The 16,476-nt window shown below is 54.3% G+C and overlaps 3 protein-coding genes across 10 annotated transcripts in view; 2 read left to right on the forward strand and 1 right to left on the reverse strand.

The window, feature by feature from the left end:
* The window catches only part of ABCA3 (ATP binding cassette subfamily A member 3), a 40,919-nt gene extending 40,037 nt beyond the window's left edge, over nucleotides 1-882 (forward strand). For all 4 annotated transcript variants that reach the window (XM_043455934.1, XM_043455933.1, XM_043455936.1 and 1 more), the window contains exon 34: nucleotides 146-882. In XM_043455934.1, coding sequence (XP_043311869.1) covers nucleotides 146-277 — 132 coding nt within the window. In that variant the 3' untranslated portion in view covers nucleotides 278-882. The remainder of the gene's footprint in view (nucleotides 1-145) is intronic.
* Nucleotides 883-2,831: 1,949 nt separating this feature from the next.
* Nucleotides 2,832-7,168, reverse strand: LOC122432920. Its single transcript, XM_043455220.1, has 3 exons — nucleotides 7,164-7,168; nucleotides 6,503-7,121; nucleotides 2,832-3,143 (listed from the first exon to the last, which is right to left on the reverse strand). The coding sequence occupies exons 1-3, from the start codon at nucleotides 7,166-7,168 to the stop codon at nucleotides 3,102-3,104; spliced, it is 666 nt and encodes a 221-aa protein (XP_043311155.1). The 3' UTR covers nucleotides 2,832-3,101.
* Nucleotides 7,099-16,160, forward strand: RNPS1 (RNA binding protein with serine rich domain 1). Of its 5 annotated transcripts, none has more exons than XM_043454872.1 (8): nucleotides 7,121-7,276; nucleotides 10,091-10,278; nucleotides 10,520-10,675; nucleotides 11,273-11,464; nucleotides 11,649-11,751; nucleotides 12,028-12,181; nucleotides 14,638-14,779; nucleotides 15,286-16,160. In XM_043454872.1, the coding sequence occupies exons 2-8, from the start codon at nucleotides 10,208-10,210 to the stop codon at nucleotides 15,383-15,385; spliced, it is 918 nt and encodes a 305-aa protein (XP_043310807.1). In that variant the 5' UTR covers nucleotides 7,121-7,276; nucleotides 10,091-10,207; the 3' UTR covers nucleotides 15,386-16,160. The 5 variants fall into 5 exon arrangements, with proteins under 5 accessions (XP_043310812.1, XP_043310807.1, XP_043310809.1 ...); XM_043454874.1 differs by lacking the exon at nucleotides 7,121-7,276 and adding an exon at nucleotides 7,530-7,667; XM_043454876.1 differs by lacking the exon at nucleotides 7,121-7,276 and adding an exon at nucleotides 7,701-7,718.
* Nucleotides 16,161-16,476: the final 316 nt, after the last annotated feature.

Below are 16,476 nucleotides of genomic sequence, written 5' to 3' on the forward strand. Positions count from 1 at the left end.
GGGTGGGGTGTGGCACCCAGGCCTGCTCACCCCAGGCAGGGGTGGGATTTCCGGTGTCTTTCCCACCCCCTGTGGCCAGAGGACTCCCAGACCCGCCGAGGCTCCTGGCCCTGGCTGGCTGACAGCCGCTTTTCCACTCCCCCAGGTATTTGGCGTTCTGGAGAAGGCCAAGGAGAAGTACGGGGTGGATGACTACTCCGTGAGCCAGACCTCTCTGGAGCAGGTCTTCCTGAGCTTCGCCCACCTGCAGCCATCCACCGAGGACGCGGGTCCGTGAGGAGCTGGGCGCTCGGTGGGCGTCCTCTCCCTCCTCACCCACTCCGCCCCGCACCTCTCTTCTGATCACTGTTCTCTACGATGGAGATGAGAATCAAGGCACAGCATGGACTGGGTGTGTCGCTGCCCTCAAGCCGGGAAGCAGCCCAGGCGGGCCCGCGTCTCAGGTGGTCCTGAGCCCGCTCTCCAGAATCACGATCGTCTGTGTGGGCAGGCCGCGGGTCTGGGCGGAGGGCACAGCCACACCCCCACGTTCGCACCTGGTGAAGCGGAAGGCCGGCAGGCCGGGGCAGCCAGCTGATGGGCTGCCTGGGTATGGACAGAGGGGTGCCCGTCGCCATCCCCAGGGGCCACGTGGCAGGACTAGACGCTGAGGTCTCGGCTCCCAGCACGATCGCGTGTCCTGGGAGCCCCTCTCCGGAGACCGTGGACACTGCACCAGACAGAGCCAGCCCTGCACCCGGCGTCATCCCACCAGCGTCTTCCAGGGGGACGCCATGGGCCGGAAAGCCAGTCGGGGACCACCTGGGGCTGAGCGGCCCTCCGTGGAGGGCGCACCTAATGTGCGGTGATCGTCTGGAAAATAAAGGCTGGGAGGGAAGGCAACCATGGTCTGTGAGTCATGAGATGGAGCCCGCGGCCCTGACACCCACCCAGCCCCAGACAAGCCTCTTGTATCGAGTTCCAGAGGAGAGCAGGGGGACTTCCTGGTGGTCCAGCGGTTAAGACTCCATATTCCCAATGCAGGGGGGGCTCAGGTTTGACCCCTGGTCGGGGAACTAAGATCCCACATGCTGCAAGGCATGGCCAAAAAAAAAAAAGAAAAACAGAACAAACAGATGAAAGCGAGAGTTCATTTTTCTCAAGTTGCAGTAAGTTTATAGAACTCACTGCTGCAGAAGAAGCCTAAACTGCAAGTACAAAAGCAGGTTGGATAAATGGCCCCTCGAGAGACCCTCCATCCAGGGTGAGGGAAGAGGAAGGCCGGGTTGGTGGAGGGTGCGGGTCTGGGTGAGCCCGGGGCCTCTGGCTCCAAGGCCTCTCATAGGCGCAACACCATTTTCCAGAAATGTCTTCTTCAGTGTCAGCTCCCTTTTGATGGGTGCATCGTTATTTCTTACAGCTTTCTAAATTCCTGTGATTTGAATCTCTGAGCCTTTTACAGTCTCTTAGAATTCATGGGCTTAGAAAAGGTTTGTTTTCGGTTCCTTTGGTACAGTTTCAACTTTGCATTTTTATTAGTCTCTCAAAGCTTATGAATGCTGAAAATAGTTTCCAGTAGCTGTCACTCCCTTTAAGGATCTTCAAAACATTCTCATTTAGTTACATGTTATAAAAAAATAAATAAACACAGGAGTGGTTGGGGCCCTGAACATTGCCCAACAGCAAACGTCTGAGAGGTGGGCTGCGGCTTGTCTGCAGGTGCGTGGCTGCTGCGGCCGGGTTGGGTTTGCCAGTTCTGCGAGGGGGACAGAGGCCAGCAGGGCTGGGCTGCATATCTCCCAGCAGCCCTCTTGCAGGGCATCCTGGCCTTGTTTTTAACCCCTACGATAAAATTTAGAAATTCTTCGTTTTTCCCTTCACTGCCACAAAACACGGTGTGAGGCAAGGTGCTCAGGACTGAAGGACAGCATGTGTGAGGCACGCACGCCGAGATCAGACAGCACAGTCCCGGGAAGAGGTGAGTTCGCTGGTGGGAGATGAGGTGGAGACGTGCGGAGACTGGCAGGATGAAAGCGGGGCTCTGGTGATCCGAAACCCTGTCGGCAGGCGTGGAGAGGAGGGTGTAGGCACAGCCTAGCTGCAGCAGCGGGGACCAGAGGGGAGGCACACGGCAGGTGGGAGACGAGCCACGCTGCACAGAGCTCTTGGCAATGTAGGGGAGTCGCTTAGGAGACACCCCAAGAGCCACAGATGGGTGCCACTGTTAGGGTCCACATGGCACCCCCAGATTATCTGCAAGGCTGCTGGGAACCCAGCATTGGAGTCACGTGTCCTCCAGAAGCCAGGATTAGGGCCTCAGAAGCCCACACCGAGCCCTGGTGGTTTGCTTTGAGCTGTGGCAGCTCCAAGCCCAGGGTTGGCAGCAGGACCCACAGGCTCTCCAACAGGAGGGTCAGCCTGTCCCCCCCACCCCCACCCCCAGCATTGTCCACTCTACTCAGACCTCCCAGGCCAGACAGTCCCTAGAGATGCTGGCCCCAAATGGCTGCCACGCCCACCGGGGCCGAGGTCATGCCTTCCTTGCCTGCACGGCCTGAGCTCCCAAGGGCTAGAGGTTGCGACAGGGCTGAGAGCCAGGCCTGTGAAAGAGTCCTGCCCGCGGTGTGACTCCGCTGAGACGGTCGGTGGACACAGGGACCATCCTTCAGCCTAACGGCTGCACCCAGAACCGAAGGCCCTCAGGAAGGAAGGGGGGTGGTGATGCCCAAGGGAGGGGGGCGGGCCTGAGGCCGAGCCCCTCCTCTGCCTTCACCACGGGGAAGAGCTGCCAGGTAGACGGTCACCAGAGCAGCCCCTGTGGCATGAGACTGCACCGAGTCTGCTGCACACACCAGAAAACCACACCGCAGGGGCTTACAAAGGACAAGAGTTTATTTCTCTGCTGAGTACAAAGTCCAGAGAAGGCAGGTGTTCCGTCACCGGTGGTCAAGGTCTCAGGGAGCCAGACCCACCTGCCGGCTCCATCGAGGTATAAGCCTCCCTCCTCAAGGTCACTTTCCAGGGTCCAAGGTGCCACCGAAATCCCGGATGACTGAGCAGGAAGCAGGGGGCGGAGCAGAAGGGCACAGCTCCTGACTGTTACATACTGTGTGTTCCTGTCATCATCCAGAACGCAGGCCCATGGCCGCACCAGATGCAGGAAGCTGGGAGACACAACCTTTTATTTAGCCAGGCATACCCCCGCTTAAAGAACCCCCCGATACCAGGAGACAACCGCAGTCTCCGCGGTGCCTGTTCTGGGCAGGCTGCCTCATAGAGGAAGTGAACCTTCACTGTCCACCTGGGCTGATGAGACCCTACCTCAGCCAGGAAGACCTGGGTGTGGCCTCTCTGCTGGTCTGTGGCCAAACCCCAGGGTCCACTTCCCCACCCCGCCCCCGCCAGAGGGCCCTAGCCCTGGGGCTGCAGTGGCTCAGAAAAGCAGAACAAACTTGACAGTTTCTGGGCAAATCCCGACCCCAAATCTTTAGCCCGGCACTTGAGAGGAAGCCAAGGTCACCCCAGTCTGGTGACCTTGGGGGACCCCTGGGCCCAGACTCACAAAGCAGCAGAAAGACTGAGGCAGAGAAAGCCCAGCAAAATGGGGGAGGGAGCCAAGGTCAGCACCTCCAGGGGAAGGCTGGAAGGCAGGTCCCAGGTGCTCACAGACTGGGAAGGACCACACAGGCAGGTGGAGGAGGGGCCGGCCCCGCCTGCCTGGGCTGGACTCACCCCCAGCCCCACTGAACTCAGTCCCGGTCCTCCAACACAGAGATGGTGGTGTCCTAAGGCCCCAGGGCACTCAGACTTGACCCTTGTGGGACCAGAGCCTGGGAACGCTGAGGGGAGGGTTCCAAAAGTCTGACCCACGGCTAGACTGCCAGCCAGGGCAGTCATCTCCTGCAGCTTCATCTGAGGGACACCCCACACCAGCTGCTGTTCAGTTCACCTCTGGGGACCAGTGTGATGCTTGTGGCATGAGCTAGCAAGGCCCCCTGGGACCCCCACGCCCACACAGATGGGTCAGTGTGAAGGTGAGTGCCACCCACCCTCATCCACACCCCGCTGTCTGTGCTAGGGGTCCAAGCTACACCTGCAGACGGGCCATCCTGGCTTGAGAGAGGCTAAACTCCACCCACTTCTGCATCAAGAAGACCCACAGGGGTGCCACGAGGCACCCCCAACACCAAGGTCAGGGTTAGGCATGAAAACCAGCACAAGCCCCCAAGCCCGTTGCTCAGTGGCCCCCAGCCCTGCAGCCCCTCCTTTGGGCAGTCTGTGCCTCTCGGGGCCGGGGGAGGTGCTCAGGACCCGAAGCCCCCACACTGCGGAGACACAGAGCCAGGGAGGCCTCCCTACAACTGCACACCGTCACAACTGGCAGGCCCTTTCAGATCCAGCCTGGCTCCCAAGACGGACAGGCCAGCACCTCCCCTTGGGCGCCTCCTCCTCCAAGGCTCCTTCGGGGGTTGCAGGCATTCACCCCTACAGACAGAAGTCAGTCCCCTTGACCCACCTCCTCCTCTAATGCCTCTCCCAGTGTCACCGATACATTACAGCCGCCCTGACCCCACCCAAACCCCTTTCTTCCACTTGGCTGGACCATGCCTGCCCTTGGCATAGAGTCTGTCAGCAGTGGGCAGACATGCTTCACAAGTGGATGCAAGTGCCTGATCAAAGCTCCTGTGTGGCCCTCGTGAGCAACTCAGCGCAGGCACTCCCTGGCCCTTTCAGTGTGCAGGGTACCAGTCTGCAAGGGCAGGCACTGCAGAGGCCATCAGGCCCATAGCAGATAAAGGCAGGGGGACAGTATGCCTTGATGGGGGCATGCTCCTCAAAGTGAGTGCAGCCCTACATTATCAGCAGGTGGACCTCGACCCCGGGGGTTAAGGGAGAGGGGCTCAGGACACTGGCCAGGGGCACAGGATGCCTCCAGTCTGGGGCTCCAGGCCTGGCGCTAGCTGCCCAGGGCCCTGTCCAGGAAAGCCCTGCCCCACCCCATCCATCAAACTTACACCAACCACCTCCTGAGATCCCCAAAGGCCATAGCTCCCGGGCCCTCAATCTCCATGGCCTCAGCAAGTTGGCACTGGGGGCTGGGTGGAAAGGAACCCAGGACTCCTGGAAGGTTGGGGCTGGGGGACCTCCAGAGTTTTATTTTCTCATGTTCCTTCCAAACACACCCTGCTGAGTCTCAAAATGGCAAAAGCCAAGATGCTGAAAATTTTAAAGCTCAACAGCTGGTAACACACTTGATAATGAAATCAACAGTATTTTAGAAACAAATTGGATTAAATTCGTAAGTGAATAAATCATGCTTTTACATTTAATATAAAACGTGTTTAAAAAAATTTTACTTGCATGCCAAATTCTATTACTCTAGAACATTAACAAAAAACAAAACCCAGATTCCAGATGGCTGTGTCTCCGTCCTCCTTCCGCCACGGTGGTGATTACGGGCTTGCCCCGTCCCCACCCTGGGTGTCACTGTGTCCCTGGGCAAAGGCTCTGGATTCCAAGCCTTCCCGGCACACACTGATGTGGCATTGAATACGGGGCTCTGACACGCTGCCGTGACTTCCTTATAGACTTCCGGGAGATGCAGGCCTGACCTACCAAGGCCACACCACCCCCCCACAACACTGACCCTCTGGGCCTCTTCACTGGTGCAGGGCCTGAGCCACACTTCTGTCCCACATAAGCCTCTATCAGTGGCCATGGCAGCTGTGACAGTGATGCAGAAATAAATGCCCCAAATCTAAATGCAGAGGGGAACAGGGACCCAGACTGACTGCCAACCCCCACCTCCCAGGTGTGCTGGTGCCAAGGCAGAGGACACAAAAGGCAGGCTGCCCACCCCTCCACCCCGGGAACTGTCTTCCGTCCCCAACTCCTCAGATGCCCCTTAGCCCAGGCTAGTTTTAGGGGCACACTTGACACCTTGGACAGGGCCAGAGGAACTGGTTGAAGGGAAGGGGCCACCATCCACTGGCTGGGAAAACCACATGGAGAGGAAAGCAATGCTTCGAAGACTTCAATCACAGATCCATCCATCCATCCGGAGCCACCAAGCCCCATGATGGTCTGTCCTGTCCTTTCCCCTGATATTTGACCCATTTCCAAGCTACACAGGTTCCTTCCCCCCAAAAAGGGCCTTGACTCTGTTCCCTTCTCTTCCTTGCGGCACCTACCTGTTCACACGCCCGTCTAGGGTGGGAGCGCACCTTCTCTCTCCCCACTAACAGTCACGAAACGTTGACTGCTTGCCAGGCGCAGCTCGGAGAGGGGAGGGACACAGCGGTTAAAAAAAAACCCCGCAAGCAGTGGCCCGCTCAGCGCCGGGTTTTACTCCAACAGCCTCCTGCCTGGTCCTGGGCCTCTAACCCTCAGCTTCCTGCCTTTGCCAGAACGCTCTGACAGTGCAGGATGAAGCCTTGGCGCCGTATGTTGCACAAGTTCTCTGTTCCTCCAAACGCTAAACTCCACCTTCCTAGCCCCGGTTTCTTCCAGGGAGCCTTCGCACCTTTTGTTCCCTCTGCTGGGCATGCCCTTCTACTGCAGGCCTCAGCGGCAGGGTCAGCTCCTCGGAGGCGCGTTCCCTTCTGCACACTGTCTTCCACCCTGCCTTCTGCAGCCCGCTTGTTCTGGCTGCACTACCCCCTGCCTTGTCCTCCCGGTACAATTCCGCCGGCACAGAATCTGCGCCTACAGGATAACCCCTCACGCCATGCGCGGTAATTGCACAGAACCCATCCCCGCAACTGCCCTGTTCGCGAAGCCGCCTCTGCCCTACTGATGCCCACGGCCAGCCGCCAGAGCGTGCAGCGCCTGCACACACTTCCTCCAACCCCGCCGACAGGCCTCCCGGGACCCCCCACGAAGCGGCGGGGTCCGGAGCCCAGCGACCCAGGACGCTGCCAGGCCCGCAGCGCGCCCGGTGCGCACGCGCACGGAGAGGGCGGGCCCGCGGCCGCCTTAACCCGCTCCGCGCCAGCCAGTGAACTGTCCGCACGAAGCAGCCCTCCCAGCCCGATAGCTGCCAGCTTGACGACCCCACGAGGCATGCAGCACGCTCGGGGAAGCACCGGTCGACCCTCCAGAGTAAGCGCCCAGTCGCGTCTCTTCCCAAACAGGCCTTGGCCCTTTAACACTCTCGCTCGCGCCCATTGGCCGAGGCGCTCGACGTCATCGCTGCGCGCCGGACGACCGCGCCTTCCCGCTCCCTAATCCTGACGCCAGAGCCGCGCCGCCCTCTGAGGCTGAGAAGAGCGGGAGGAGGTCGCGGCGGCGGGAAGATGTAAGTAGGGGGAATCCGACCCCATCCGAGCTTTGGGGCCCGCCCGCCAGGTTCGGCGGGGCACATCGTGGAGCCGGCCCGCTCCCTGGCCACGCGGTGGTGACGGCAGGGCCTGTGGCGTCGCTCCGGGTTTGAGAAGAAAGAGTGTGGCCCGGGGCGGGCTGAGTGGGAGGCGCCGAAGCCGCGGCCCGGAAGTGGTCGGGGCCGCGGCGGGCGGAAGGGCGCCCTCGTTTCCTCGGCTCTGCAGCGGGACCAGTGAGGCCCGCGGGATTCGGAGCGACCGGGAACTCGGCTTCCGCCGTCCGGGCTCTCACCGGGCTGGAGACCCAGGCCCGCAACGCCGGGCCCTGCCCTGGAAGCGCCCGCGGCCCGGCTCCTGGACTGGGGAGTTGTGAGTGAACGCGGACGCGGGGCGCCGAGGTCGCGTGCGGGGCCGGGGCCGGTGGGTACGAGATGCTTTTTGGGATGCCCTGGTTGACCGACTTACCCTCCCTTTGAAGCCATTAATTTCAAACATCGACTCCACGAACCTCTGCGGGGTTCCTGTGTGCCGTTCCCGGTGCTAGCCCCTGGGGATACGGCCCCTAGTGTCTTGGAGCCCAGTTTGACGGGTAACCCCAAAAGAGAGAATACAGGAAAGTTAAAACCGACGGAGCAGAGGCGTGGCCTTTTCCAATCTCGCATGAATTGTGCCTGAAATGTACTTTTAAATGGAGAAGGTGCTCCGAAGATGTGAGCTGAAACGCCATCTACTCGAGCTATAACTAATTGTTCTCTCCTATTTTTGGCTGTTGGACGCGCACCTTTCCAAAGGATGGGGGAGGTAACCACGGTCCTGTTACCTGAACTTGTGTAAACAGAATCAACCTTTGCTTTCTAGCCCTCTGGCCACACCCAGAAAAGCCTTCCCTTACTCTGTGTTCTTAATTGAGTTTTAAGAATAAACGGTGGTGCTTGTTTTCACAAAGAGCAGATCTTTAGGACTGGAGTGGGGCCCTAGAATATATATTCTAGGTCAGCTGTGTAATAAGGTAGCCTCTGACCACACGTGGCTACTGAGTACTTGAAATGTACCTAGTTGAAACTGATGTGTTTAAAAAGCTTAGCATGGGGAAGCATGGATATTTTATTAATCATTTTGTATGCTGATTGGTGAAAAGATTATGTTTGGGGTGTAGTGTGTCAGATAAATACATTACTTAAAGTTATTCATCTGTTAACTAATGCTTTTTTGCAACCTAATTCCAAGAAAATTTTAGAGTACTCTTGTAGCTGGCTCTCTTTCTATTGGAAAATACCACTCTTGGTGATCGTAATAGGGGCAGTCCAGGGACCCCTGCTGATCACTCAGGGGTTGTGTGACTTCAGAGCCAAGAGTTTGCCTCAGAGAAAAGCCTCCAAAGCCTTTCTCCTAATATTAGCTAACATTTGTTGAGCCTTAACTAGATCCCCAAGACTCTCTTAATGGTTAATTTGGTTTATATTCTTGACAGCTATGAAGCTTAGGAACTCTGTCTCTCCTTAATGCTGATGAGAAATTGAGGCTCAGAATGATTAAGGGATTGATACAAAGACACAACAAAGCTTTGAATCAAACCTAAACAGGAGGACTTCAGACTCTTTAAGCACTGAATTATACTCACTGATTGTCTAAGCAAGCACACTAACTGTAAACAGTTTGCCTGCTGAGTGTCTGTAGTGCCTTATTTATTATTATTTTTTTAAATTTTGGCTCTTTTTTTGTGTGTATGCCCTCTCATTTTGAGACATAATGTCTAAAAAGACGTTATAGCCCTGGAAAAGAACAGCACGGGTAATACTCTCTTTTGCAATCTCATTTGCTTGTCCACCGCTGGGCACTCTTTCTTGAGTCAGACTGTTTATCCCGCATTTTGGCAGCAGTGCACACATGGGAACAGGATCCTGATTGGTGGGCTGTGTCCAGGTTACTTACAGGAAGGTGAGATACGAGTAGTTGAGGCTAACATCCTGAGATCTTTGCTTCTGCAACTCAAGCAAATTACACAAAACTTCACTGGAAATACTTAAAGGCAACAGCCCCAGGAAACAGAGCGCATAATGAATTAATAATTTGTTCTTGCGTAGTATTACTGATGACCTTTTATTGAGTACATGCGCCAGCCCTGGAACTTAGCTAAACCTTTACATGTGGTGAATGCATCCATTTCCAAAAATGTGAGCATACAGAAAAGTTGAAAAAAATTTAGTGCACCGAATAGTCACAGAACCACTACCTAGATTCTACAGGTTACATTTCTGTTGTGTTTTGTCTCACTTTACTACTTTTTAAATGTTCATGGGGGACGTTTCATTTGTTTGGTTATTAAATGTTTTGATACTGGTACCAGTCACTTGAAATGGTTTTTGCTTCCAGTCATAATATCTATCCAATGTATCCTGCAAAGATTCCAGCAGTGAAGAGAGGTCGAATCCTGTCACTTAGGGTTTTCTCTGCTCTGCCTGCCCGTGTGCTCCTGTAGTGTCTCTAAAGGACTGTAGAGGGCTCACCGTCAAACTGGTGAGAAATGGGCATTGTACTACCTGTCAAAGAACAGGACACCACCACCCACACCATTGCTTAAGAAAAAGACAAGCTGAGCTGATGGTTCTTCTTGAGTGCCTCCTGTGGGGGCGGGATTCCCTGAAGAAATGGCCCAGCCCGGGTGTTCCTGGCTTGGTAGATAATCACTGCTGACTGTGTTCCTTGTTGCCTGCTCCTGTGCTCAGCTTTTGACTGCAAAGTAGATTTGTTGCCTTGCCAATTTACTCTGAATCCTTTTATCTTGTTATTAGGCTGCACTTTGGCGTAAATTGCAATCGATTAGGGATCGTTTCTCAGACTCAAGTTAGACGTGAGAGTTCAGATAAGTGAGGCCGCCATTGCTGCTTTGAACACCTCAGAAGGGGAGAATGGATTTATCAGGAGTGAAAAAGAAGAGCTTGCTAGGAGTCAAAGAAAATAATAAAAAGTCCAGCACTAGGTAATCCTTCTGTCAGATTTTTCTAGTGCTACTTTCGGGGTGCTTGTTGCTAGGGACCCTCAGAAAGGGGGACATTGGAAATATCTTGAATTTTACAGTGAAAGTGTCCTAAGCCACAGACCATTTTGCTCTGTGGTGGTCTGGGGTTTCTGTAGCCCTTTGCATCCCCTTTTGGGTTGTGCTGTGGTTTCAGGGTTCAGCCCAAGGGGCATGTCGTCTCACACTCTCCCTCACTGTCCAGGGCGCCTTCTCCCACCAAACGCAAAGACCGCTCTGATGAGAAGTCCAAGGACCGCTCTAAAGATAAAGGGGCCACCAAGGAGTCGAGTGAGAAGGATCGCGGCAGGGATAAGACTCGGAAGAGGCGCAGCGCTTCCAGCGGGAGCAGCAGCACCAGGTGGGGCTGGCGGGTCAGGGCCTCGCCAGGCCATGGCCCTCTTCCTTCCCAAAGAGCCTGCAGGGTGTTCTGTCTTTTTATTGATAAAGAAAGGACTCAGAGGACTAATTTATGGCAGACTGGTTTGGGCTTTGCTCTGATCATACAGAGGACGGTGTTGGTTGTGTTTTTTTTTTTTTTTTTCCTTTTTTGGAGGCATTAGGAATGCGACATCTTGAGTTATGCTTTTCTCTTGCATGCTTTTGATTTGGAGTTGTGGTTGGATCACCCTAGCCTGGCTCTTTTCTTTTCCTTCTGTTGAAAACCAGCCTGTGTCAGTCAGTAGCTGCCTTCCAAGCTGAGCCGGGGCTCTGACTTGCCAGACGGCTCCTTTTCCTCCCAGTAGGCAAGGCTTCTGCGTAGGTAGGAAGCAGTCCTGTCACTGCACGGTACAAATGCTGTTTCTGTCCCTGCAAGGACTTTGTTAGGACGGGGCTGGAGGGTGTCCATGGGTGCTGGGGAAAGCCATGAGGCTTGAGAATATGAGCCCAGCAGTTCCTCTTGTCTGGAGTGAGGAAGCACTGCTCCCGCCCGTGACCCCTCCCTCTTGCCCCTCAGGTCCCGGTCCAGCTCTACCTCCAGCTCAGGCTCTAGCACCAGCACGGGCTCCAGCAGCGGCTCCAGCTCGTCTTCAGCTTCGAGCCGCTCGGGAAGTTCCAGCACGTCGCGCAGCTCCAGCTCCAGCAGCTCCTCCGGCTCCCCGAGCCCTTCTCGGCGCAGACACGACAACAGGCGGCGTTCCCGCTCAAAGTGAGCCCCTTTCCAGCCCCTCTTCTCCACGGGGGACTGGTTGGTTCGGGGGATCGCCTCCAAAACTCAAGTTATCTGGGACCTAAATTTACAGACTGGGGCTATAAGGTTACCATAGTTGTTACCAAAGTAGACCAAAAAAGGAGTTTCACTGTCTTGATAGGATTTTGTATTTTTCAATTAGGTCCAAGCCACCGAAGAGAGATGAGAAGGAAAGGAAGAGGCGGAGCCCTTCCCCAAAACCCACCAAAGTGCACATCGGGCGGCTCACCAGGAATGTGACCAAGGTGAGGAGTCCTGCTCTGTCCAGTGGACACTGGGGTGATTCTTGCAGATGTTTAAAATGGAAAATGAGAAGCCCACCTCTGCCAGAAGGTAATCGTAAAATGCAGCATTTCTGAGGGCTGAGTTGGTGGCATGTGACCAAGTAGAGCACTGGTTACTTCATTTTAACGGAATATATTTTGTGTGTGTGCTGAGGGTGTGGTCATTGTGTGGTGAGTTCTCTGACTTTTACACAAGTGATGGGAGGGTGAGCCTAAGTGACCCTTCTTCCTCCCTAGGATCACATCATGGAGATATTCTCCACCTATGGGAAAATTAAAATGATTGACATGCCTGTAGAAAGGATGCACCCCCATTTGTCTAAAGGCTACGCCTATGTGGAGTTTGAGAATCCAGACGAGGCTGAGAAGGCGCTGAAGCACATGGATGGAGGTAAGTCCAGCCCTGCTCTGACCTGTCCCAGACCAGCTGCCCATCATACCTGGTGCGATGAGAACTGATTTCCAGTCTGGCTGCATGTGAGAATTTCCTTGGAGCTCTGTCAAGATTCCAGTTCTTACTCAGTGGGTGTGTGTTTACCAAAAACATGTTTTACAGAGCATTATTCTTGAAAAAGTATTCATCAAATATGAATATATTAGCATTTTAAGAATATTTCAATCTGTTAAAACTTAAGGATCAAATGAAGGATTTTTTTTTTTCTTCACAAAGTTATTTGACTATAATGAAACATTTTTTTTTTTTTGAAACATCATTTTTATATGGGAATGTTTTCTTTAATCCTCTCTGAGTTTTTTTTAATCCTCTCTGTTTTGCTAAAACAGCATTTTTAGGATAACTTTCTGAATCCACAAATTTTACCTCTTTCCTAAAATGCATCTTAACTGTTGACAACGTTTACAGCCACTTTGTATTGGCTTTAACAACCTTTGAAGGACTGTGAACATTTGTCAGTCGTTTTGCATCTTGAATAGGCAGCACTTTAAGGAGTGTGGGTTTCGATGGGCCTGCTTGCTGCTTATGTCCTCCAGGCAGCGGAGCTGAGCCAGAACTGCCCGAGCCCCATGTGGGTTGCCAGGCTGAGTGGGGAGAAGAGCCTGAACCCCTGAGAACCTTGGCATCCTTGGAGTCCCTCTTACATGTTTGAAAGATAATTGCCCTTGAGTCCTGGTAGTTTGTATAGTACAAAATTTTCCTTGGTACTTAGGTCCTAAATCTTTCAATCTACTTAAACCCCCCTGGAGTGTTTTTAGGAGTTCAGCATAAACTGGGATCTGTCACTCTGCAGGCATCAGCTCTTAACTTTGTGAGTCATGCCTTTGTTTTAGAGAGTGTCAGTCTTGTGTTTGACGGAGTCTGAGCACTTGCTAAAAATTTAGCATGCTTAGACACATTCAGGATGTGTGTGATGATAAGTATTCCACCTTGTCTTGAAGATTCTGGTAGGACTTTTTTTCTGTCTTCTTGTATTGTGCTGAATGGAACCACTCAGTCTCCAGAAAGAAATGGAAGGGCTTGGTTTTTACTGGCAGCCAGCTAGAGGATGGGAGAAGGCAGTGGCAACCCACTCCAGTACTCTTGCCTGGAAAATCACATGGATGGAGGAGCCTGGTAGGCTGCAGTCCATGGGGTCATGATGAGTCGGATAGGAGTGAGCAACTTCACTTTCACTTTCATGCATTGGAGAAGGAAATGGCAACCCACTCCAGTGTTCTTGCCTGGAGAATCCCAGGGACGGCGGAGCCTGGTGGGCTGCCATCTGTGGAGTCGCACAGAGTCGGATACGACTGAAGCAACTTAGCAGCAGCAGCTAGAGGATGGCTTTTCTCCTTTTTTTTCCCTTTGTTTTTTTTTTTCTTTGTTGTTACATAGTCAGTGCCCGTACTATACCTAACCAGGACTAGCTTTTGGCCATGGGCCAGGGCCACCTTAGGCTGTATCTACTTAGGCCTTTCAAGTATGTTCTGACCATAGGTGCAAATCTTGGATTTGTACTGATAGAGTCAGTACCTCAGAAGTTCTCTTGAAAGCAGAAGCTGAGAAGGTAGACGAGTCTGTCACCCACCCTTTGGGAACACACTGGCTGTGCTTGGTCGCCTGGGATTGTTGGGTCTCTGCCTCAGTTTCCTTCCTTCTCTCTCCCTGAGACCCTGCAGGTTCCTCGTGCCCCATTCTGAGCTGCCTCCCCTCGCCGTTCTGCGGTGTCATTCACTTGTGTGGCTTTTGTACTGGCTGCACACATACTCACCCCCCTGAGGCACTTGTTGCAAACTTTCTTTAGACAGACTTGAAGTCTCCTGAACATCCTGTCCTTTGTTCCCTACCCCAGAAATAGTTCCTTCTTTGCCTGATGCAACCCTTCCCCCCTCCCCTCCACCCCCAAATCACAGCTCATCCAGTCACCTGGTGCCAATCATCGTTCACCTGACCCTGGGTCAGGCTCCTGGGATTGTCCCTCCCTGTCATCCCCTGAGTTCTTATATTTCACCCCATCTCTGTCCTGCTGAAGCCCCGACTGTCTCCTCGCTCCTCTCTTCTGCCCCCTTTCCTTTGCTTTCAAAGAGGACGTTCAGGTGCAGCACGCGCTTCCAGCTCAGGGTGGGGCCACAGCCCTTCCCTTCACTTAGCAAGTTCCTGCCTGTTCTTTAGGTGCTGACTTGAATGGGCTTCCCCAAGAGGCTATCCCAACACACCAAGATGGAGTCCTCAGTTAGGGTCCTGCCCCCAGTGGGTCTCCTGATGAAACCTCCAGTGATGGCGATTATGAGCTGCTTTTTCTCTGTGACCAGAATGGGTTGTCCTTGTTCCTCCAGGCTCCTTTCTGTCTCACCCACCAGGGTAGGTGCTTGTTAGAAAGGTATTTTGTGACTTTATCCTTTTTTCAATAGGACAAATCGATGGCCAGGAGATCACTGCCACTGCTGTGCTGGCCCCCTGGCCCCGGCCACCCCCCCGGAGATTCAGCCCTCCCAGGAGGATGCTGCCACCTCCTCCTATGTGGCGCAGGTCACCCCCACGGATGAGGAGAAGGTGGGTCACTCTGGGGTTTCATAGGGGGCTGATTAGGACCTTTATTGACAAAACAAAGTGAGGGGGCAATGACTTTGGGACCTTGTCCAGCCCCGCCTGCCCCCTGATGGGGGTGGGAAAGCAGCATTGCCCAGATGGCTTTGGAGGTCCTTCCAGCCGGGGAAGGGAAGAGCTGCGGATTGAGGGACCCACAGAGGTGCAGCCGCTGCCCGCCCTCTGTGAGAAGACCGGAAGGGTCAGAGGAGTAGGGAACAGCCTTGGCAGAGGCCGGGTTGAGCCATGCCTCCTCTTCTAGTGCTGGCCAGCTATACCGCACGGCCCTCGGAGACAGAACCCTAGGCTCCGGAACGTTTCCGTCTTCCCCAGGGCTTCTGTCGGTGCTACCCAGAGGGATCCAGCTGTGTGACTGGCAAGTTAGAGCCACGCCGCTCTGTGTGAAGGCGGCTACACCCCTGTGGTCATAGGCTTGGGTTTCCTTTCTGACACCCTGTCTCCTCTCCCCGCAGGTCGCGCTCCCCGCGCCGTCGGTCGCCTGCGCGCCGTCGCTCCCGCTCTCCAGGCCGCCGCCGTCACCGCAGCCGCTCCAGCTCCAACTCCTCCCGATAGGCGGGGCTCGGAGCTCCGCCCCTGCGACTCCCTCCCACCGCTCTAGTCCGTTTCCAGAGGGGTCACAGGGAGGAAATCCCTCCCTCGGGGCAGGCTTCAAGGTGGAGGCGGCGATCAGTCTCCCCAGGCGGCGGGGTTCCAGCGGCAGGAGTGTTGTGGGTCTGGGGTCGTGCTTGTAAAGATGCCCTCCAGTTTTCTAGCTAGAGCGATTCCACGTTTCTAGTTCCTGAGAGTTTAGCGGCAGAGCCAGCAGGGGTGTGAACAAGGGGCTTCAGGTGTGGGGACAGCCCCAGCCTGGGAGCCCATTTTCCCATCCCACAGATGACCTGGGGCCGGTGTAGTCCCACAGGAAAGACGTGCTTTTAGGCAACTGCTACTCCTGTTTGCCTGGCCCAGCCGGAGTCCTCTAACCTCTAGGGTCAAATACCACCCCCACCACCATCATCTGCCCAGAATGGTTCTTTTCACATGTAGTTGTGTTGTGTGCAAGGACACAGACACACAGACCCCTCTTTCTGAAATCGTTGAGAGCCAGCTCTGCCAGGTCATCACAGAACCTCACCCCCACCTCAACTCCACTGTGTTGGTATTCTTGGTGGTCTTGCTGGTTACCTTGGCAGCGTGTACATTGCTTTTTCAGCTTTTATTGTACAGTCAGTACTATAAATTTTGTTTTGAGTTTTGTAACTTTGTAGCGTTTTAGATGATGTTGTGTTTGTACTTTGTTGTGTAGAGTAAAAGAATTGTGTTGAATAAACCTAGGATTAGAGTGCAATGTGTGCCGGGTTCACTGCCTCCTTCCTGTCCTTGCCCCCCAAGGCTGCTTCAGTTGTGAGGGAATTAAACACAATTGCCTAAAATAAATGGTTTCATTTCCAAAGTCATAGCTGCAAAACACTTTGACCAGGAAAACTTTTTAAATGTTTATCTTAGTTCCCTGGCCAGGATCCTGCCTCCTGCCTTGGGAGCACAGTCTTAACCACTGGACCACCAGGGGAGTTATCAACTGTGTGTTCCAGGAGCCTTGAATTCTGCCCGACCAAAAAGGTAGATCTCATTCCCTGCTGTGTTAGATGGCCATGGAAAAACTT

The sequence above is a fragment of the Cervus canadensis genome, chromosome 32 (assembly GCF_019320065.1).
Source record: "Cervus canadensis isolate Bull #8, Minnesota chromosome 32, ASM1932006v1, whole genome shotgun sequence".
In the NCBI taxonomy this organism is placed as follows: domain Eukaryota; kingdom Metazoa; phylum Chordata; class Mammalia; order Artiodactyla; family Cervidae; genus Cervus; species Cervus canadensis.